This window comes from Phoenix dactylifera, unplaced genomic scaffold (assembly GCF_009389715.1).
Source record: "Phoenix dactylifera cultivar Barhee BC4 unplaced genomic scaffold, palm_55x_up_171113_PBpolish2nd_filt_p 000897F, whole genome shotgun sequence".
NCBI lineage: Eukaryota > Viridiplantae > Streptophyta > Magnoliopsida > Arecales > Arecaceae > Phoenix > Phoenix dactylifera.
The window spans coordinates 164,490-187,076 of NW_024068259.1; the positions used below are offsets into that span (position 1 = coordinate 164,490).

General features: G+C 39.0%; 2 protein-coding genes across 6 annotated transcripts; one reads left to right on the forward strand and one right to left on the reverse strand.

The window, feature by feature from the left end:
• The first annotated feature begins 491 nt into the window (after positions 1 to 491).
• Positions 492 to 4,697, forward strand: LOC103697150 (dehydrodolichyl diphosphate synthase CPT3-like). Of its 4 annotated transcripts, XM_008778951.4 has the most exons (4): positions 498 to 653; positions 2,134 to 2,198; positions 3,071 to 3,140; positions 3,217 to 4,697. In XM_008778951.4, the coding sequence occupies exons 3-4, from the start codon at positions 3,127 to 3,129 to the stop codon at positions 3,947 to 3,949; spliced, it is 747 nt and encodes a 248-aa protein (XP_008777173.1). In that variant the 5' UTR covers positions 498 to 653; positions 2,134 to 2,198; positions 3,071 to 3,126; the 3' UTR covers positions 3,950 to 4,697. The 4 variants fall into 4 exon arrangements, with proteins under 4 accessions (XP_008777172.1, XP_008777173.1, XP_038976787.1 ...); XM_008778950.3 differs by having other exon boundaries at positions 492 to 653; positions 3,071 to 4,697; XM_039120859.1 differs by lacking the exon at positions 2,134 to 2,198.
• Positions 4,698 to 7,085: 2,388 nt separating this feature from the next.
• LOC103697151 (histone H3.v1-like) lies at positions 7,086 to 16,864 on the reverse strand. 2 transcript variants are annotated; one of them, XM_039120857.1, is made up of 10 exons: positions 16,593 to 16,864; positions 15,563 to 15,807; positions 10,168 to 10,279; positions 10,010 to 10,081; positions 9,807 to 9,930; positions 9,254 to 9,699; positions 8,910 to 9,037; positions 8,088 to 8,177; positions 7,649 to 7,790; positions 7,086 to 7,569 (listed from the first exon to the last, which is right to left on the reverse strand). In XM_039120857.1, exons 1-9 carry the CDS (start codon positions 16,713 to 16,715, stop codon positions 7,679 to 7,681), a joined length of 1,452 nt encoding a protein of 483 aa, XP_038976785.1. In that variant the 5' UTR covers positions 16,716 to 16,864; the 3' UTR covers positions 7,086 to 7,569; positions 7,649 to 7,678. The 2 variants fall into 2 exon arrangements, with proteins under 2 accessions (XP_038976785.1, XP_038976784.1); XM_039120856.1 differs by having other exon boundaries at positions 7,086 to 7,790.
• Positions 16,865 to 22,587: the final 5,723 nt, after the last annotated feature.

Here is a 22,587-nt window from a genome sequence, read left to right on the forward strand (position 1 = left end):
GACTTGAAAAATTATTCAAACTGTTCGAGTTGATTTGAAATCGGTAATAGTCGAGCCGAGTTGAGTTTGTATTTGGGTCGTGCACGAGCAACTTGTGAGAGCTGCCGACAGTTTTTTTTTGTTTTTTCTCTTTCTCTTTTTCCTTCAATAATGGGAGCTTCCACCAAATGTGAACGGGGTGTTATAACGAAAAAAATGTGAGATGACACATATTCCAAATGCCACCGCACTCCTCCAAAACTATCATGGCCACCCAAAATTAGATAAAGCAGCTTGCGAAAAGTACTCATCCGTTAAAAGCTACCACAACCAGCTAGATCTGAGAGCATCCACTAAGCGCCCAAAATGGTGGGGCCTCGGGCTTTGACTCTAGCAATAGAACATGACCCCAACTTCCCCAGGAGCACCACCACGTGGGTGAACTCGAGTCACAACATGACGTGGACAAGCACATACATCAAATTAAAATTATTTACCGAGGAGCAGAAGTTAATATTTCTGAGGCTAAAAAGGCCGAAGAAAGTCCTCCGCTCGTCCTCGCCCGCTCGCTTGCTCCTGCCTCGCTTCTTCTATTCCTCTCTTCGCCGCCGGCCGGCCGGCGGCCGTCGCCGCCCTCCGTCCAGGCTTTTCTCTCTCTTATCTTTGAGATCAAGGTACGCCCACCCCCACCCTTGTCTCTCTGTACCTCCGTCGCTTTTGCTCGTTCGCCATGGCCGCGATCCTTTTATCTACACTCCGTTTCTCCATCCCGTGTTTTTGACTCATCTAATCTCTTTTTCTTAGTAGTTACTAAATCCGTAACTTTTTTTAGCGAACCGGCCCACAAAATTGAAGCTTTCTTCTTATTATTTCTCTGTATCATATAATATTAACAGTAGCCTCTTTAACTTCCACCTTTTTCAAAAAGGGATAAATAGAAGCATCGCTCAATGTGCTTTGGTGGATGGATTTTATTTATCAATTCCTTGCATTTTTCAGTATTTTTTCTACTGCGTTGGAGCAAAACAGGTCCATTGAATGGCTCAAAATCGTTGGTTTGGATGTTAAGAGACAAGGATAACAAGCTTTGGACATAGATTCCCTTGCTGTTTTCTTCGTTAGTTCAGTAATGTATTGATTGATTTGAAGATATTCAATCTATTGTAATTGACACAGGAGAACTTCCTGGAGTTGCCGGGTAAAAGTTCCTAGCCAAGCATTGTTACCTAGTAGTTTTCGCCCATAACCTAATTGAACCATCATAGTGAAGCTCCCATGGCCTTCTTAATGCTGGCTCTAATTGTATGTTGTTTCACTAAATACGCAACCTGCATTAAGTGAGCACCTAGGTTGCCATGAGGTCCATTACTGAATTATTATTATAACTTGTTATATAGTTTCCATTTGATACTGTTAATATTTACCAATTACTATTGTTCAAATAATTTGTATCAATGAATTATACCTTGGAGGATTCAAATTTTTCTCAAGATAATTGTTGGTTGCTTGTCATCCTTCTATAGTTCCCCTGCTCCACAGTATTTTGAAGGCCTGAAGAAGGACTTTCATTTACAATTTTGGCATTCTGTTAAGCTACGACTTAACTCAATACTTTTAGGGGTCCAGGCGTCCTTCCATTTATAGATAATATTGCGTCTAGGCTTCCTTGCTTTTAACAATATACCACCGCTAAAACAGAAGGCATAAATGACTAATTATATGTACCAACCTCATATTTTTTTCACTACTGTGGAAAAGATCCATCTTCCATACCCCATGCTTGAAGCATCTATAATTATTTTTATTCTCTTGCTCTATATATAATCTGTTTATATGAAGAAAATCGAAAGGATTTTGTTATGTTGATGTTTGGTCATTCAAGTACTGTCTGACAAAGGTGCATTCAAATAACCAACTCCTATTAATTCTCAAAGCTTCATGAGTTTCGGCTGTGGTTGTATTTGGGAAGCTTGATTTAAATACAAAACAATACAATGCAATATGCATCATGGTTTTTGGTCCATACTGCACTGAACTTAAACACCCTTGTAAAACTTATTGTTTCAATTAATTCAATCAAAGTAATGTCATTTCTGGGTATTACTTCATGTGCCTTGGCGAAGTATCTCATTTCAGTGTTATTTTTCCTGGCAGATGAATGCGTGAATGTTTTCTACCATTCTGGTGAAACCAACAGATCTGCCCAAAATAATTAGCAGGTGAAAAAACTTCAATGTGTGTGTGTGTGTTCAAGTATTATCTAGCTGCAAAATAAAGTTTAAGCTTAGGATAGCGGCAAGAATGTATGATCTCATGACAGTTACATCCTTACAGTTTTATATAAATTAATCATTTTGGACACAAGGACCATGTTTCTGATAGTATAGTCACGAGTTTTCTCATACAGATCAATTTAGAGATAATTTGTTGCTAAAATGAAATCTGATAGATAGGATTTTTGCTTAAATGAATCTTTGAAGATGTGGAAATTTCTGGTTTGTATGACAAGCTCTTCTAATTTTAATACCAGAGTAAATTTAAATCTCTGATTTCATCATGTGAGGATGGTGCTATGCTCCTTGCTCTTAATTTTCCTTTGGAGTTATGTCTAGTATATTCCATGGGAGAAATTAACACAAAGAACATGCAATAAACTTAGAGAAAAATGAATCTATCATGAAATAGTTTACTTTCAAATATTTCAGGTAGTAATGTGTATGGGCATGCAATTTTTTTTTTTTTTTTTTTTTATAGTTGCCAAAGGGAGGGGTGAACTATATTGAGAAGTATGTGAACTATGTTACTTTCAGACAGTAACAGTATTACTAATGGCCTCTACTCTTTGATAAGATTATAATGTTTAGAAATAAAATCAGGATAGTGCATTATGTGTTGATATTTCATCCTCAAATTTATGATATTTTTGTTCTCTAAAGAATAGGAAAAAAGTAAAAGAATGTTGTTCTTCTTGAGATAAATCGGGAGTTCTTGATGCTATTCCTCTATCTATTGTGGATGGATTCTCATAGTTTGTCCTCCCAATTTGTAATTGGTGACTGATGACCTGAATATGTATTTTCATATTTAATAGGATTTCGTAATGAAGAAGCATCATGAAAGCAGTGCATCCAATTTTCTTGAAGGTGTATGGTGCTTTCTACGTAAGTGCCTCTTTTCTGTGCTCTCTTTTGGTCCCATACCTAAACATATTGCATTTATCATGGATGGAAATCGTAGATATGCCAAGAGCAGGAATGTCAAACAGGGTACTGGCCACAGGGCTGGTTTCACAGCTCTCACCTCTGTTCTCCAATACTGCTATGAGATGGGTGTAAAGTATGTCACCGTGTATGCTTTCAGTATTGACAATTTTAAACGACAACCTGATGAGGTCCATTCATTGATGGATCTAATGAAGGAGAAGATTGATGAATTGCTAATGAAAGAAAGCATTGTGAACAAATATGGAGTTAAAATTAATTTCTGGGGAAACCTGAGTCTTTTGAGCGAACCGGTACGATTAGCAGCTGAGAAGGCAATGGCAAGCACTGCCAGGAACACAGGACCAGTGTTTTCAGTATGTGTGGCCTACACCTCGACAAATGAGATTGTGCATGCCATTGAAGAATCATTTGTGGAAAAGAGGGACAGAATACAAGAAAGGTACTGCAATAGTTATGCTGATGAATCAATTTGGGCAGATAGCATGGATGGTGCGATTTCAGTCACTGATTTGGAGCAGCACTTCTACACAGCTGATTGTCCAGATCCTGATATTGTGATGAGGACATCGGGAGAGACTCGGTTGAGTAATTTCCTTCTATGGCAAACTACTTATAGCCACTTGCAGAATCCAGTCCCTTTATGGCCTGAGTTCTCATTTAGGCACCTGGTTTGGGCTGTTTTAGAATACCAGAGGGTCTACCCTTATCTAGAACATAGGAGAAGCTTAAGTAAAAAGAAACACTGAGACTTGACTCTGATGTTTAGCTTCACAGGAATTGTACTGTATTTCATTACATCGAAGTGTGTTGTAATGACAATGAGCCTCTATATCAGTCAGAAGAAATGAGGCCAAGGTTATCTGTTTTAAAATGCCATGCTGTTGCAATTTTGTGTTGGCATGATTGTTTGAGGATGGCATCCTTGATAAAGAGGTTTGAAATTTGGAAAAGGAAAATTATTATATTTTTTTGTACTATATTACGGTGGGGATTTGGGTGAACCTGACAGATTACATGTGTCATATGGCGGTTCCATTGTTTTCCATGGTAATATGCCCATCCATTCAAACTGCTTTGCTGCTGCTGCTGTTGTCAGCTGCTCTTGTTTTCTCCAAGGCTAAAGTTATTTAAGGTTACAGTCATTTAATACAGTCTCTTGGTTTTCACCATTGAGCACGTTTGACAAGTGAACATTGTTCTTTGCTATAATTTAGTGCCTGTACTAGTTAATCAGCATATGTTAGTTCCTTCTGCATTTAAGGTCTCAGACAACATGCTGCAATAGTTGCTGTACCTTGACTTACACGGGCATCTGGTCAAATGAGGCAATGGCATGGCTGAAAAGCCTGACCAACTAGAAGAGGAACGCCTCCCTTTCAAAATGAACATGTTCCTTTAAGTTTCCATCTGAAATTTGTGATATTGCTTTTCAAGAACATGATTGTACTAATTCTTTTTGAGAATATCATTAGTATAACGACTAGTTTCTGGCCATTTGCTTTCCAAGAATGCACAAACTGTTTGTCAGCAGCTTTCTTATTAGTGTCCATATTTCTCAGTAAACGCAATTTTTTTTGTAGCACGATCAATTATGTTAGTTTTGGATGCTGAACTATGCTAAATGTAAAGCTTGATATAGAAGTAAGCTTTAATCTGTTCTGGAAAGCCATTTTATGGAGTGGATATAGATCTATGTGTAGTCATATCCACATCTGGTGTTTATTAAGAGGGTTTACCAAATTCAATGTCTGTCAAATTAATATGTCTAGGTTAGGTTAAACACAAAAGCTGAACTATAACAAAATGCAGTATTATCAGAATGGTTGACAACTTACGGTACAGATTAAACTTTACGTTCATGAAGCTGAGCACTTGGAGGATCTTTGCCTGATCAATTTGTTTTATATGCTGATTTATTCTCTTCCTGGCCCACTCTGGTAGCATGAAGACCAACATCCAATACTGAGGAATAGCTGATATCACTGCATTAAGCAGAATTAGTTTACCCCCTAGTGAAAGTAAATGGCCTTCCACTCATCCAGTTTTCTCTCTATCTTCTGGATTAGAGGTTGCCCATCAGTCTTTTTCAGCTTTTAGGGGCTTAACGGTAGATCTAGATAAGTAATGGGGAAATGACCAAGCTGATAGTGAAGCCATGCAGCACATTGAGACTCCCTGGAAGTATCATTGCTAGTGTATACAACCTAGGACTCATCCAATGTTGATGTTCAACCTCAACACATCTTCGAATCCATACAAAGTAGTCTTCAATGCCACTATCTGTTCCTCCTTGTCTTCACCGAAGATGATCGAGTCGTCCGCGTATTGTACATGTCTCGCTTTCTGCAAGAACAACACCAGAACGTCCACTACCACCATGAATCAGTATGGTGATAAAGGATGACCTTGCTTTAAACCCCCTGGAGCAATTTTTGCATTTGCCTTGTTCAGAATTCTATATCTCCATCTCATGCCGAAATGTCCAGCCTCCAACAGTTCAAGAAGGAAACTCTATCGAGCCTTATCATTGCTTTCTCAAAATCCGGTTTGCATAAAGCCCTGTTTAATTAGAACCTTATCCACCTTCTCCTGCACTGTTATAAGACCAATTTGAATTGATCTTCCTTTAATGAACGCTGATTGAGTCTCCCCTATGAACTGGTTCATAAGCGACTGGAGTCAAATAGCCAGCACTTCAGATGCTATTTTCAGAATACCATTCATCAGAGAGATGGGTCTGCAAGTATTTTGCAATCTCAACGTTTTGTTTTTTAGGGATTGAAGCAATGAAAGCGTAGTGGAGTCGAGATAATTCTGCTTTTCCCGCATAAATTTCCGGGCTAGGAGATTTCTCCGCACAAAGCTGAAAAGATTCAGGGAAGAGGAACGAAAAGAAGCTATAGATTTCTTGTTGTATCGGACTTCTTTCAGAAAGAGTGTCCAGGATATCTTGTTCCTTCTCTTTCGGTTGTTTGCCAACTTATGGAAGCAAGACATATTCCGGATCCTCAGACTGAAACCATCAAAGTCCTTTCCATAAGATTTCTTCACATGATAGCACCACTCTTATAACAAATTACCAGCCACTTCCAGTGATAAGTGTTAAAATCACCACTTGTCCCAAAAGCTTAAGATCTTTACTCAGATACCATATTAAAATCATTACTTATCCCAAAAGCTTAAGCCGATAAGATAAAATAGATTTATTTATATATTTTATATTTTCTTACATTAGGGCCCAAGTTTTGTAACCAAGTCGGTAGCCTCATTACCTGCGCTGACTTCGTTTCAACCCTGTTTTTGATGAGGTCATCTAACTCAGGGAAAAAGGGTCAAAAATTTCCTAACCTAAATTATCATTACAGGCTCTGGAGGCATATCCAACCCCGGAATTAGAAGGCAGTGATCCAAAGTAGGGGTAGGTATTGATCTGCAATTCTCCAGGTGAAAGAGATCATCCCAAGTTGTCGACGTTAGAATCCTATCGAGTCTTTGCAAAGCAAGGTAAAGTTATTCAGCTATTCATGGGGGTGCCAATGCGACCCAGCTCGGTAATGAAGTTATTTGACTCCAATCGTACACATCTTTCAGTTTTTCAAGGAAAGCTTTGTTCTACATTAAATTCGAATCAGTTTGGATAAAACCCTTTCTCACCACTGCTAAATGGGAACCCAAACTGCACTTCAGGGACAAAATTTTCATACCACATAACAGCTTCATGGCGGGTGTTTTCCCAACCGGACGGTTCAGAATTGAGGCAGCCTTCGTTCCACCAACCGCGAATGGGCAGGAGAGGATGATATGATTGCTTTTCTTTTTCCCCCCAATCTTTGATAATGTTAAGACAAGCTGAACAGAGTGGCATGCCAAATTTCCCTCAGATTATCCAACTTCCCCTTCATTCATTATTCAAAAAATAATGGAGACACACAAGAGAGTTGAAGTACAACAGACTCATGGACGCCAAAAGGCCTAAGATTTGGCATCAATAGAAAATGGCAAATAACAATAATAATAAAGTTGATCTAACTCAGAAAATGAGAAAAATGACATGATGGTAATGATTTGGCAACAGATCAAAAGCTAAAATTTGTGAGGTGATCAATAGACATTTCTGAAAGGATCCAGGAGGAACTCAGGATTAGTACCATCTGCTTGTCGGATGAATGAGACCATTTATTTTTCTTTCACTTCCATCCCCACGAGTACATCCAGCGAACGGATATGGGGGCTGTAGGCCACATGAGAGAGTTCACGGCTAAATAAATTACATCAGTTGAACACTCGAAGGAGGAAACTGAACCTTCATATGGCTGTAAAACCAACATAGCAATTGAACGATCTTCCTTTGAGTGAAATTATAACCCTGGAAAAGCAGCAAAGCAATTCCATCTTTGGTATCTCATTGCTTCTACAACAACCAGATGGAGTTTAGCAATGAATACCCTTCAAAGGTATGGTTTCAGTCAGCATCACTAATGGCGTAGCCTCTGTTTTTTTCCCATTAGCTTTCTTCGCCTCTCTTCTTCCTCTTCCTGCTCAATGAGGCGAAGTTGCTCTTCATCCTCCCTTCTCGCAATCTGGGAACTGTAGCACAGGCATTCATTAAAATCATTGTTAAGAGTATAATGCGAAAGTTTCTGTTCAAATGCTCTAAAGCAGCCCCAAACCAAGGGGAGGCATCGCCAGGATGCAAACTGCTTTTCTTGTTAGGTCAATCTTACAACACATATTGCTTCAACATGCAAATGGAAAAACAGCATCAAGACAGACATCTCAAATGGCTGACATAGAATTCATTCTGCTAATTAATTCAGTTCAAGAAGTTTAAGAGATTTTAAGAAAAGTGCCTGCAGCCAGCGTAATGTAAGAAAAATTCCATACCTTCTCAGCTCTTCCTTCTGGATAACATCAAAACCAACCTCCATGTCACTGACATCCTCATCTTGCCCTGCATATTTACTAGGATCATACCTGCATACATAACACAAACACAGCATTATACCAAAACCATATTCAACTTCTAACATGGAATCTCAACTCAAAATTTAACCCTGCAACAAATGAGTTGCCATTCACCCATGAAGAGTGACAAACCAAATTGTTACAAGAGGTTCCAAACATATACAGTTTTTGATAATGGAGGAATTTGATTTGACTTATTTATATTACTCTTCCCAGAATTCTGACAAGCAATCTGGGAAGCCTCGGTACTTGAAATAACATGCCATGTTTGCATCATATACCAATAAATGTCTGTATCAGATACATTTCAGTATCCTATTTTCAAAAATTTTAAAAAGGCTCCCAATACTTTCTAAGGTACAAGGTATAGACTGTTATTTTGATAATCCACTATGTGCTATATATGCCTTCTAAACATACATAAAAGAAGGTGTTTTTATCCTTCTATCCTAGATGTATTGTCCCCAAAATTTCCGGATCAGCCATACATATTGTGTTGCATCTGTATCCCATGTCAAATCCTTGCTTCATAGCAAGCATGGCAGGGTAATCTATAACAGTACATCTCAATATTGAATTTTCAAAACCAGTTTTGTGTCAATTAGTGCAAAACTCGGCATCCCTCTCACCAATCTGCTAAAATTATTGATATCCTGTAAATGGTTACCTCAAAAACATTTCACAATTTTAAATGGTAAGAAGCTAAAAGAAGTTCGATGAATTACAGGAACAAAAACAAACCTAAACATTTTTCTGATAAGTCCACGAACATCATCAACATCATCTTCCTCTTCATCCAAGTGTCTTCTCACAGGCCTTTTCTTTGAACGGTCGTCATGGATGTCACGTGATGGGATTTGCTTAGAAGGCTATATCAAAACTCAATATAAGAAATGTGACAACAGCATATCAGAAAACAAGAATTATAAATGTATGACCATGCTATACAGAAAAATCAAAAGTGCAATGCCAAACAATCACCATTTATTAGTAATGCATATACATTTTTATATTTCTACTTATGCACTCTTCTTTTAGCAATTAGATATATGTATACACATGCGTGCACAGAGATGGAAGGAAACCTGAGCTTTTGAGGAAGGCAATGGCTGTTTTGGTGTTGTTTTTACTCTATGTGGTACTTGGGTTACTCTTTTCTGATCAGGGTGATAATGTTGGGCAGAAGAATGTGGCTTTGCAGATGAAGGGTTCTTCTTTAAACCAGGATCACTTATGGCCTTCCCAGCAGGCTTATTCATACTGGTAATCTGAGCAGGAACCTTGGAGGGTAAAGCTTTATTTCCTGTAGTCTGGACAGGCCCATTTCCAGCACCACCACCAAGCATTTTTCTAGGTTCAACTGAAGCTGACTTGGATCTGTTTACAGGAGCTTCTTTCACAGAACTTACTTTGGTTTGCATAGGCCGAATGGCAGAAGTCGGCTTCTTCAATTCATGACCATTCAAAGTTGGCTTTACAGGTTTGCTTGTAGGTATCCTGCTCTTCAATGGTGTTTGGGCTGACCTACCATCTTCCACATAAGCAGAAACGTATTTAAGTATCCTCTATGAAAAGACCAAAATGCCCAATAGTTTACATTCAATTTCTAGATCTTTATTTATTACAAGAAAAACATACCAGCCTTTGGAGCAGAAACATTTCTGGTTAAAGGCTGCTCTTTTTCAGAGGGAAGATCAGCATCATCTGACAATAAAAAGGAATAATCTCGCATGTCTTTAAGTGCCTGTGCCTTCTTTTTTACCTGCAAAATTATAGACATCTTATGCATCCCAAATCAATGACATTGAAAACAATCTGCAATGGGGTAAAATCCTCCCTACCTCATTAACAACTCTTGCTTTCTGATGGTGGACATGGGTCCTTACTTCGGAAGATGTGGGATCTCTTTTGTTCTGCATAAACAAGTAAAATGTTGTTTACTTACCCAGTTGAAATGAAAGATAATAAAAATATGAAACCTACGGCCCAGAAAACATACACCAGAACTCGAAACCTTAGCCACAATATGCTTATTCTCCCGAATTAAACGGCTTTCTTCAATGACTCGTGGAGCAATAATGGGTTGTGAAGGGCCAAAAAAGGAGCCAAATCTGCAAGAAAGTTATGTGTCAGATAAAATAGGAAAAAAATGCATCATCAAACCATCCTTAGATATTTAAATATCACCAGATCCAGAAAAGACGAAAATCAAGCAAATTTGACACCATCAAGCATTCACAAAATGTTTTCCCCAACAATGTAATCCGCAAGTTTAATTAACAGCTACAATACACATAGTAATTGCTCTCTTTTGGAATCAATTTACTGATCATGCAATTTTTCAGTGCCCAAAAGAAAGGCTGATGAATAGACCATTTTGTATATAAAAATCCAAATACTCACAAGTAGCAGTTTAATGTCAACTGCACGCTTTGGCATAAGGAAATAAATGCCAATACACCCTTTTGTGGGACTTGAGCATAGGATAAGAATAATTCCAGTGTGTACCACCACCTTCATCTAAAGGAAAAAAATTTCCTGATTCCTACCTGTCTCTCTATGCTGTCACACTCACAAACTGATGGTAAAAGGGGTGCCATGCACGCTAACCCCAATTGCTTCCACCTAACCACAACCTATGGCATATACTATCCAGCTGGATAAAAAGAGATATGACTTGGAAAAACAGCTACATTTGACCAAAAATTCAAAATCAATTTAACAAAAACCTCTTCTCGATACTTGATCCATATAAGACTACCAGGCATTTAAACACCTGGAATAATGAAGATAAATTTATATGATGGAAATTCAATTTTTGAACACTATCATCACAGGCGCTCGCATAGGCACTTGAATGTTTTCTTGACTTGACATGCTGGAAACTCCAGAGCAAATGAGCAAGTGTATTTACAGTTAGCACAGATGCAACATGTTCTAATCCGTATTAACTTAGCTTTTGATCATCAAGCCCATAATACAGTGCAACCACTAGATGCATTGCTTTTATGATTTCCCCAACTATTTCTCCTTGTAAGTCTTTACCTACAAGCCAGGTTAAAGCCCTTTATTTTGTTAATATAATAGAATTAAATCCAAAAAAATTTCTTATAATGAGATTTAAGGGAGACAGCTAGTTATTTTTGTCCCTCGAGCCATATGGAACTTCAAGCAAATAGTTCCCAGGTGCAAAAATGTTTTAGGGCATGGCATACACGCTTGATTCCCTAATGGCATTTTCCATCCTATTTAAGGGGGCATAAAAAAAAAAAAAAAGCATTGCATTGTACAAACCATCTATATATCTGTCTACTCTCACACTCCCATGCCCCAACCCTCAGCCGACCCACTCTTCCATCAAGAGCAGTGTATTTTAGTGGGGAATATGTTGATGACCCCCTCCCCCCCCAACACACACACAAAAAAAAAAAAAAACTGGGTTTTTCCCTTGATTTTATTGAATTATCTTAGTCACCCTTCTCCACCTGTTTGTACATAACCAGGTCTAATCAGTCCCATATCATATTAAGAGTCATGAGATTTAAGAAGGGTCATATCTAACTTCAATCAATATCCTATTATGATATCTGAGGCTTAAACGAAAATACAATAAATCAATCTTCTCTTCACATAAACAAGGCAATCAAGATGTGCTTGGCTCAACTGTCCTCCACATGGATTTCAAGATCATGTAATAGAAGGAAGTAAGTTTGAGTTGTTCGGACAAATAGGTACACTATCACTGGCCATGAGAGGTTGTTAGACCCTACAGACACATACCTAAAATTTCACATCCCAACTGTAAATTAGAAACACAATTATAACTGACAACTAAGGTATCCTCAAAAAAAAAAACCAACTAAGGGCTTGTTTGGTAATGTTTTATTTCTTATTCTACCTTTGAAAACCCAAAGAAGAAAAATAACATAACAGAAAAATAATCCTGATGCCAGCCCTTATCATTTTGTCACTGTTTGCAAGACCTCTAAAATGTTTTGGTACTAAAACTTTTTTACTTCTGAAAACGAGAAAAACAAAAACAAGTAGCAGCAATGGTGATGCGCTTCTCCTCCCTCTCTCCATTTGACATGAAGTAGCACCTTCCATGAGGTATTTTCTAAACTTAAAAAAATAGCAACATCACCAAACAGACCCTTGGTTACATACAAGGTTCGCCGTCTTGCTACAGAACCTCGTACCTGTACAATCCTATTACAGTGTTGGTATTGTCTGATACGTAGGCCGGTTCGGCATACCGAATATCGGAACACCTCCCATATCGCATACCAGTTCGGCATCGGTATGGTATGACACGGTCAGCACGCACTGATACTGACTGATACGGCAAACCTTGGTCGCATACCTTTGTAAATGTTTCATGTAATCCTTCAACTGTCCTTTTATTTATTATTTTTTAGAGGGTAAAACTTGTCTAAGTTACCTAGGAGGTGTTCGACGTATGGGAATTGACATGGAGAAATGATTGGTTGTCATGCACTTTCTTTCGTGAAGAACAAAAAAATTAGATATTTACTTTTTTTTAACAATCAAATACTGTTAAAGAAGAAGTTATCTTAGAGGAAATTGGAATATTTCAGAAGCATGCATCTTTAAACCTAACAAAAGATCTTAACAAAGTTTTCCATCAAACTGAAAGAGATCGTATCATCACATGTTTGTTGCACCTTAAAAAGAGATGTGGATAGGGGATGATCTCAATTTTGATGGTCATATCCAAACATCAAATAAGTTATCTTACAAAATAGCAATAAATCTTTAATAAAATTCCAAATGAGAAAAGGAAACCATCTTCCATTGTCCAAATAAGGTTTTAACATTTTCTTGAGAACCTACTGCTTAGTCAAAAGAAAGAGCAATCATTAGAAGTTCCTTTTCTTTTCTTTAAATTTAATCAACAACAAAGTGCGGAAGGTTTACAAAGATACTTACATAACTTCCATTTTCCCAAAAATGGGAAGAGTAAAAATACAAAAAGGAACTCCAAGTGACATATCTAAAATTCTTTCTATTCAATTTAAGACAGTCATAAGTCATAACTAAAGCCATTGATAGAAAATCCGCATCTTTAAGGTAAGACAAATCCAAGGTACCATCATACTAGCTCAAGAGATCACTCACTCCTTACACAAAGCTAATCTTGAAAAACCTTCTCTTACCCATATAGCTTTACTGAGGTTTATGAATGGAGAATTCTAATTTCAAAAATCATGATTTTATCCTTCTCCTAAGTTTAAACTTTTCGAATTTTGAAAATTGGGACTTTTAGGAGTTGTTTGAATTTTTTTAAAGAGAAGGTTTAAGGGTGTCACAGTGCACGAGGCTCCCACCATTGTAGAATTTGGAAAGGGTCAAATTTATGCAGCTTTACCCCCCAACATGCAAGAGGATGTTTCTATGTTTCAAACCAGTGACACCTTTGTCACCATGGAGCAAACTTTCCATTGCATCAAGGCCTCTCCTAAAAAAGGATGGCCTAGTGCATAAGGTTCATGCCATTGCAGGGTTTGGAAGGGTCAAATGTGCGCAGCTTTACCCCTACATGCTGAGAGGTTGCTTCCATCTTTTGAACTTGCGACCTACATGTTATAATGGAACAACCCCTCTAAAAAGAAGGTTGAAAAATGAAAAAGAAGACACGAATTTGCTGTCCAGTCAGCAGCCTGATTACATTCCGAGTTGGACGACGGGCTATTTCACCGACCGTCACTTCTCCTTTCTATCTGCCGAAGTGATCAGTCGGATAGCGAGTACCATTGGGAAGCCGTTATATATTTATCAACCTACGACAAGTAAATCAAGGCAGATCTTCAGGTTCTGAGTGAGCTGGGCAGTCATTCTCCTACTCCTTTCTATGTCTCCTCCTCTTATGGTTAATATGGAGAGAGAAACATGAATTTGAAAAATTCAAGTCAAAATCAAAAATTTTCAGCTTCATCATTTTAGGGCTTTTATTCAATTTCGTTACACAATGAAATACCCAGTACAACAAAATCATATTTTGTAACTTCAGATGAGCATGTAAAATTATGTTATATCATGAGTACACCCAAGATTCAAACCCAAAACCTTCTCCAAATGAATGAGGGGTGTGATCATTCAAGCCTTGCACAATTCACAAATCGCTAATGACAAAATAACCTAGAATGACGCGACAACCAGATTTGCTATAATGATAAGTCATCCATGCTATGGTTGATCTTACAAGAAGCATTTTCGATATCCATGATAAATAAGAAATACTCAGATTCACAATGACAACATTGTCGTTCAGGTATATATTTCCTATAGTAACTAAATTAATCAACAAACTAAATACAATAGAACTACAAGAAAAAACATAACTTTTCAATCAGGTCAGCTAAAAAACTAGTCACTGACTTAAGAACCATTAGTTCATAGGTGGAGAAGATTACATAGCTCGACATAAAATTAAAATCTTTTTTGTGATTTGTAAAGTGAGCTTTTGAGTGCATCCCTCATAGTTGCATCATGGAACATGGTGTCTCTGAGTAGAGGACCTAAAGAGTCCCTCCAAGTCTGAGCACCTTTAAATAGAAGATTTATTAGACAGATTGTCTATTAAAAAACCTAAGGATATAAAGCATTTACTGAGTACGGAGGACATAAGCATAATACAGGGGAGCAATCAAGCAAAACATGCTGCTAATGTCCTGCAGAGTACCCAGCAGAAGAGATGTGACAGACACTACATAGAAACTATCGAACTTGTATAATAGGTTATTAGAGTCGACACTAGTCAAGTCATAGGATAATGGGTTTTGAAGAAAGACCTGCAAAGGAGGCGGAGGTAATGCAGCTAAAGATTAACATGAACGAATCACTTACTAATCACGACAAGCCTGTCAAAGCTAGCTCTGTTAATCAAAAGGCATATGCCTGGTCAGTCTTACAAATTCCAGCATCAAAATAAATATGAACTATGTTGCTCTTTTAGGCTGGATATGGAAGGTTTATAAGCTAAGTTTAACTAAACCAAAAATCCAAGCAAAAGCAGAACCCATTAATTGTTTGATGAGCTAAAGAAGACTTCTAATAGAGATCAAGCAACCAGTACAGAAATCTAAAACTCTATCTTAACGAGTTTCTCAAGAGAAGGTGGTGTTCAAAATTAGAGTGTTCGCTAGGATGATGACTAACGGTTTCAACCAAGAGGGAGCGTAAGAATACAGACATCCCTATGGATATGTAGCTGATGTTTCATGATCCTTGCCATCAAACTAAGCATTTGTTCTTGACACTTTCCAAACAAAAAAAGGAAAAAGGATTTCTGTTTTTAATGGTGAAAAAGCCAATAAACTCTTTGTGAGGCTAAGCTCAAAGGACTCATGAACATGGGTATGCACATCGCTCACTTGTCATTTGATGTTGTCCTCTTCTTGTCTTGGGATTGAGATGAATGACCAAGAGCACTAGCACTTTGTTTCTTCAACTTTTGCCTGATCCTATCTTTTAGCTTCTCCCTCAATTTGAGAAATTCTTGTTCCTCCCTGGTGGGTTTTGGTGGTTCTCGTTCCTCTTCTTCCTCTGGCTCAGAAGGTTCCTCCTCATATTCACCATATTCTTCCTCTTCGTAATCTTCCTCTTGCTGATGCAAACCCTGCACGATAGTGAAAGAGGTGAATTAATGCACATATTAATTGTCAAAAAGAAAAGCATTACCGTAAATGTCATAACACAAGCAGCAATGCAAAGGAAGCAAGGAGGTCACCAAAATCAATTACCCCCCACCCCCCAACAAAAAAAAAAAAAAAAAAAATCCAATATAATTAGCTTGCATGTAGCCAATTACAATTAGAATGAATAGACAGATATAAGATGGTCTTCCCATCATTTTTTCTCATTTCAGATATGATCACCGGATTAGTTTTCCTCATGGTTGGAAGGATCATAGGCATCCACAAAAATCAATCAATCAGTGCATCACTCTGACTCGAAAGCATCACATTTCATCGCCAGATGATCAAATTCCTCGAGCAATGATATGATATTTTACGTTTGCTGAGGGAAGATCCATATTCTCAGCGTGACAACTCCGATTTAATCATAGTTTAGTTCGATTTTTTTGTATTCAATTATGATCAAGATTCGATTTTTATGGTTCTCTTTTTCTTGCCCTCAATTTTTGCCAGTTTGATTTGATCCTTCCGTTTGTTGCCAGTAAATTTGGGGCTTTTCGATAAGGATTAAGGTTTGGGGGCAAAAGATTTCCTTTTACCCTTCCCTTCTCAAGGAACAAGCTAATAATTTCAAAAGCACAACTAAATCTAAATTTAGAATTTTTCTTTGATTTCGCGGAAGGGAAAGGAAATCTATCAGGACAAATAAGGGAATTTTACGAAGGTTCAGAAAAAACCAAAGCCCACAGCGGTGGTGAATTAGTACCTCGGAGGTGCCGGCGTAGGGGAACCTGTTCTTCAGTTCGTGGATTCTACGCCTCTCCGCCTCCCGCTGCAGCCGGATCCTCGCCGCCGCGTCCTGGGAGGTGCCGCCGTAACCATCCCTCATCGCCGACGTCTCTCCTCTCCCCCCTCTCTCCTCGGCTCTCTATCTCTTTCCTCCCTTTCAGAGGCTTGACGGATAGCTTAGTCCGACACGACGGCCATCTCGCAGAGCCTTCCTCCGCGAGGAACGAAATTGCTTGTAATAAAAGATAGGCTTTTTTGGCATGTTTGTCCCTAACATTTTCTTAAATACGCTTACTTTTTTTTTAATATTTTAAATTTACATACTAATTTTTAACTTGTATAATTTTTTGTATAAAAATTAGCAGTCCTTCAAATTGAAATCTAGTTAATCATTTTTATAAATATATATATATATATATTATATATATATATATATATATATATATATATATATAAATGAAACGTCGCTCACTAATTCATCCAGTAAATAAAAATGATAGCTTAAAAATAAAATAGTAAAGCAAGATAGAGGAGGAAGATTACACCTAGAATCTCTCTTTGTTTGTTTTTAATTACATGAAGCTAAAACTATGGATATTGAGAAAAGAAAGTAAAATAACTAGAGCCTATGCTTTTTCTTGTTCATAGACTTCAAAGTTAAGTCTTAATATTCCTTTCAACCGGATGTTCCAAGATAATGGTAGGGAAGAGTGCTAGGCGGCAGCGCCGTAACCATCCCTCATCGCCAACGTCTCTCCTCTCCCCTCTCTGTCCTCGGCTTTTTATTTCTTTCCTTTCTTTCAGAGGCTTGACAGATGGTTTAGCCTGATACGACAGCCATCTCGCAGAGCCTTCATCTACGAGGAACGAAACTGCCTGTAATAAAAAAGATATTTTTTTTTGCATGTTAGTCCTAACATTTTCTTAAATATGCTTATTTATTTTTTAATATTTTAAATTTACATATTAATTTTTAACTTGTATATTTCTTGTATAAAAATTAGCGGTCTTTTAAATTGAAATCTAGTTAATCATTTTTATAAAAAACATATAGAAGGAAAAATCGCTCACTAATTCATCGATAGCTTGAAAATAAAATAGTAAAGCAAGATGGCCATGAATAGAAGGGGGAGGAGGAAGATTGCACTTAGGATTTCTCTTTGTTTGTTTTAAATTTACATGAAGCTAAAACAATCGAAGAAAGAAAGTAAAACAATCAGAACCTAAATATGCTTTCTCCTGGTCATAGTCCTCAAAGTTAAGTCTTAGTATTCCTTCTAACTGGATGGTCCAAGATAATGTAGGGATATGGTATTCCCATACTAGCGGTATCCCATTTTGGATGCTAAGCAATCTTCGCTTGGATCATAAACTTTTTAACAAGCATCTAGTTGTTTACAATCCAGCGGAGCCTTTCCCATCATCTTACAATGGGAAGCTTGTCAGTCAAATTGACTCTGAAAATTTTTAGTTCTAGATTCCTTGAACACAAACCAAATATTACATCTTAACCTATCTTAATAGAACAACTATCAATAATGATCTGAACGTAAACCGTAGAACTCTAATCAAGGATAGAGGAAAGAAGAAGGGGCTGGAGGAGGCAACTGAAATTAGAGGGAGTGAAAATAAGACCACAAGCCAAAGCTCTAATTTGAGCAATGATCAAGGACTTAAGTAATGCAGTTTTAGAGAAGGATTGAGGGACTGATAAAATAAATAAAGAAAATTTTAAAAAATCATATTAAAAAAACTCATAGAAAGTCTTGGAGACCGAAATTGTCACGCCCCGGATCCGGATCCGTGACACGGCCCGTGCTATTGCCGACTACTACCCGCAATAGCACGCAGCCTCATACCTGGGTAATAGGGTAGTCAAACCAACCGAATCTTTTCATATGAAAGCATTCTTAGTACAACATGCTGGTCAGTACCCAAATACAGAGCTCTACATAGTTTATGTACACAAAAGTATACTTGCTTTACCCCAGAAGCCCTGATACCAAATTAACGTGTCTCTGGCAGCTATCAGTGGTGAGGATCTGAAAGAAAAAGTAAATGAACGGACATGAGCTACACGGCTCAGTAAGTAATCATACATAATCTTACCGGATCGAACATAACGGTAACCATGTTTATGCAGGGTTTGAGAAGCTGACATGCATATTTATCTAATCATCTTCATGGCATAATATGTATGCAATTTAAAGGAGATATCGGTTATAGCAAAATACAACATTTCATAACGATATATACAAAAACCCGTTGTAAAACCATGTATGCTTTGGTCAGGCACGTTCCATAAATGTCACGGCCCGCCTGCGCAGGGCACGTGACTATCGGGCCCACATGAGGAGGAAACACGGAGCTTCCCCGCCAGATGTTGGCCGGTTCCGGGGCTTCACGCAAGCGTCCTTCACCCCTCACCGATTTTGCTTCTCCCCAAAAACACATCTGCAGAATTTGGAAGCACCCGCCTCATATACCCAATCTCTGAAACAAAGCCTCATGATCATGCTTCAAATATCATTTTCATAAAGTATGCAATTTAAACAAAGCAGTATTGCAAATCACAAAGTTTTCATAAAACATGCACATGGAACCGTGCCCCCGGCATACCGTGGTCATGCTCTTAAATGCTACTGCGAAGTCATTCCTTGGCCACTGGCGGGACCGGCTCAGTTATTAGGCGGCCACTGGCGGGGCTGGCTCAGTCATTCTCGGCCACTGGCAAGGCCGGCTCAGTTACATTGGGTCAGTAGCTCTTAAGAGTTCATAAATAATGCTCAGTATAGGTAGTACCCTCATAGATGCTATGGCGAATTCATTAATGGTCACTGGCGGGGCCTGCTCAGTTATTAGTCGGCCACTGGCGGGGCTGGCTCAGTCATTATCGGCCACTGGCAAGGCCGGCTCAGTTGCATTCGGCCCGTAGCATTAGTAGTTCTTAGGTACCCCCTTACAAGCAATATGCAGCTAGAGCAAATCATTATTACTCTTTACACTCATGCTAAGAAAAATCATAACATGGAACTCCCTTCATTTTGCATGTATCACAAGAGCTATGAAAACATAATATGTGCACAACTATGAATTATGTGACTGACATGTACCACCCATGTTCATATTTCATAACTCATATCTTAGCATGTAATGTAATCCCAGTATTTTGTAGGCATAACGGAATATAAAGCATATATCATCATATCTTGTGTAACTAGAGCATGTCAGATACACATATCGTTCTTAGCCTACAGTACATGCATAACATGTTAAATTTCATGTATGATCCATAAAGATTAGGGCAGGTTACTTACATTCTTCACTAATCATGCATACAATTCAAATTGTATAAAAAACACTGTTCATCTTATAAATGTAATACAGGATCTACGATAAGATTAAGGCAGATTACTTACATCAATTCGCTTTCCAAATTGCTCAAGTCCAGGTGACTAATCCTCAATCACCTAAAACAACATCATAGGGATTACATTATTCCCCCATTCATTTATTATAAAATTTCTTAGTTCATCATACTATGAACTTACTTGCTTGGATCCTATCCAAGGATTAGCCCAAGTCCAATTTGAAGCCTTTGGGGTTCGATTTAAAACCAGATTGGGTCCAACCTTTTCTAGCCAATTGGGTCCTCTGATTTGGTCAACGTGGCTCATTTGGGTCTGAGTCAGGATTAGCCCAAGGTCAATTCGACCTTCTGTCAGTTTAAATTGGGCTTGAATTGGGCCTGATTTACAATCAATTAGGTATGCTGAGACCAACTCAGCTTAATTGGATTCGGACCCAATTTGCAGTTTGGGCTCGTCCAGACTTAGCCCAATCTTATTGGGCTCGGGTTCAGGTTCATTGGCTTCAGATCCCACTCAATCCCTCATCCGGGCTCACCCAACTAGATTGGGTCCGGTTTAATTGGGTTTACTTAACCCATTTCAATTTTTTAGGCTTAACGGGGTTTCGGACCCGAACCCCGATTCGTCCCGTTAGGCCGGACCCGTTAAGGGGCTCTTCTCTCTCTCTTTTTTTTTTTTTTTCTTTCTTTCTTTTTCTTTTTCTTTCTCCCTCTTTTTCTTTTCTTTTTTTTTTTTCTTCTTTTCCAGAGCCTTCCCGACTCTTCACTCCCTCCACTCTTCACCCTTTCTCCTCCTCTCTTCTCCGACGAAGGCAGGACGGCGAGCGGAGGGGAGGACGGCGAGCGGAGGCGTCCGCGGCCAGGCCCCGCGGCGTCCCCGGCCGAGCCTACGACGCTCTCGCCGCGCCTGCGGTCGACGCTCGTGTCGACGGTGCTCGCAGCCGAAGCCGGCGGCCACCGCACACGACGCCGAGCTGATGAGTCCCCTCTCCCTCTTTTCTTCTTTCTTTCCTTCTTTCCTTCTTTCCTTTCTTTCCGTTTTCTTTCTTCTCTGTTTTCGCCGAACCCAAGTCTCCGGCCCTTCGGCCCCCCACCCGGAACCCACTGTCTCCTCCCCTTCTTCTCCCTCCCGAAGGCTCTCCCCGAACCCTTTTCTACTCTAATCTCCTCCCCTTCCCATCACAAGGAAGAAGATGAGGGGGCTCGGGAGAGGCCGAGCTTGGGGTCACGCCACGGCCGGCGGCGCCCGCGGCTGATTCCCAGCGGCCCAATGGGCTCGTCCGTGCTCGCAGCCGGTCCGCGGCCTGTACCTGCGGCCCGAGCCGAGGCCGGCAGCGTTCACGCTGTTGGCGACGTCCCTGGCCGCGCACGGTAACCCCTCCCCCTTCATCTTCTTTGCTTTCATTCTTTCTTTGTTATCCTAAATAAATCAGGAGGAGAGAAGGTAGAGGGCTTACCTAGCTTTTGGAAGAAGCCACGGGCATCTTCTCCGGCGACGGAAGTAGGTTTGGCAAACCCTCTCTCTCTCGTTCAGTGTTCTAGGGGGTCTCTCACTTGGGGTTGCCGGCAGAGGCTTAAATGATTATTTAGAGGATGAAACCCCCCTCTGAGAGGTCCCATCCTCTCCTTTCCTCCATACCTCGGGACTGGCCGCCGCCCCCCCTGTCTCCGGCGCGCCGGCATCGGCTGCCAGCAGGGGGTGCGGGTCACCCTTCCCTGTCGGTCTTATCCCCTCGTTTTTTTTTTCCTAATCACGTAATTATACTGCCACAGTAAAATTTGGGCCCAAACCTTAACTGGGCCTATTCCTTATTGGGCCTAGTAGGTTGTGGGCCCGGACATTACAGAAATTACCAAGAAAGGTCTTTCCCACTCAGGTAGAAGTTTTCCAAGAAACCAAATTAGGAAATTACTTAAGAAACTTGATGAGAAACACAAATATTGGAAGAAATAAAACTTCTATTAAATTGGACTCCCAACTAATGAGCTATGAAGAGGCATGACAAGGGGAGGGGAGAGTGCTGAGGCATGAGAGGGAAGGAAAGATTCTCTTTGGTAATCTTGATGAAGTCATTGGCGATAAATCACTGATTTTATTTTTCCTTATAGAAGGACAGCGAATAGTATCCAAAGAGAAGAAACCTATTGAAAAATTGTTTGAGATTAGTTCGCCATTGTTTTCCTTTTGTTTTGCATATTCTATATAATACTTTTGCCTTCATATGATTGCATATCCTTTTTTTCAATATTAGGGTCTTTTCTTAACCAATCATTTTTATTTTCTTGCATTTGCCAATATTTTCTACTTCGAATATTGCCTAATGAAAAACATAGGTATGAAAAAATATTACTATTGAGGTCCACCTCTTAAGAGCCTCTTAAGAGCCATCGATCCCAGTATTTGGCCATAATTTTCATGTCAACGTTATAAACCTCTTTTGTATATCTATTTCATAGTTTGTTTAAGCCAACATCCTACTTTTTCATTTTATAAACTGTATTAATACATGGGACAATAAAATTTTCCCACTTTATTCAAGTTCAAACTTCCCATTGCCAGATCAAAATTTGACAATTCACTATTTTTCCATTACTACCATTA

What these genes read in the sequence shown, in the direction of transcription:
- LOC103697150 (XM_008778950.3), top strand. Translation starts at nt 3,080, where the DNA reads ATGAAGAAGCATCATGAAAGCAGTGCATCCAATTTTCTTGAAGGTGTA.
- LOC103697151 (XM_039120857.1), bottom strand. Translation starts at nt 16,715, where the DNA reads ATGAGGGATGGTTACGGCGGCACCTCCCAGGACGCGGCGGCGAGGATC. An exon ending in CCTACGCCGGCACCTCCGAG is followed by an intron (nt 15,808 to 16,592) that starts GTACTAATTCAC and finishes ACTATCGTGCAG; the next exon opens with GGTTTGCATCAGCAAGAGGA. An exon ending in TGCCTTCCTCAAAAGCTCAG is followed by an intron (nt 9,038 to 9,253) that starts GTTTCCTTCCAT and finishes GTTTTGATATAG; the next exon opens with CCTTCTAAGCAAATCCCATC.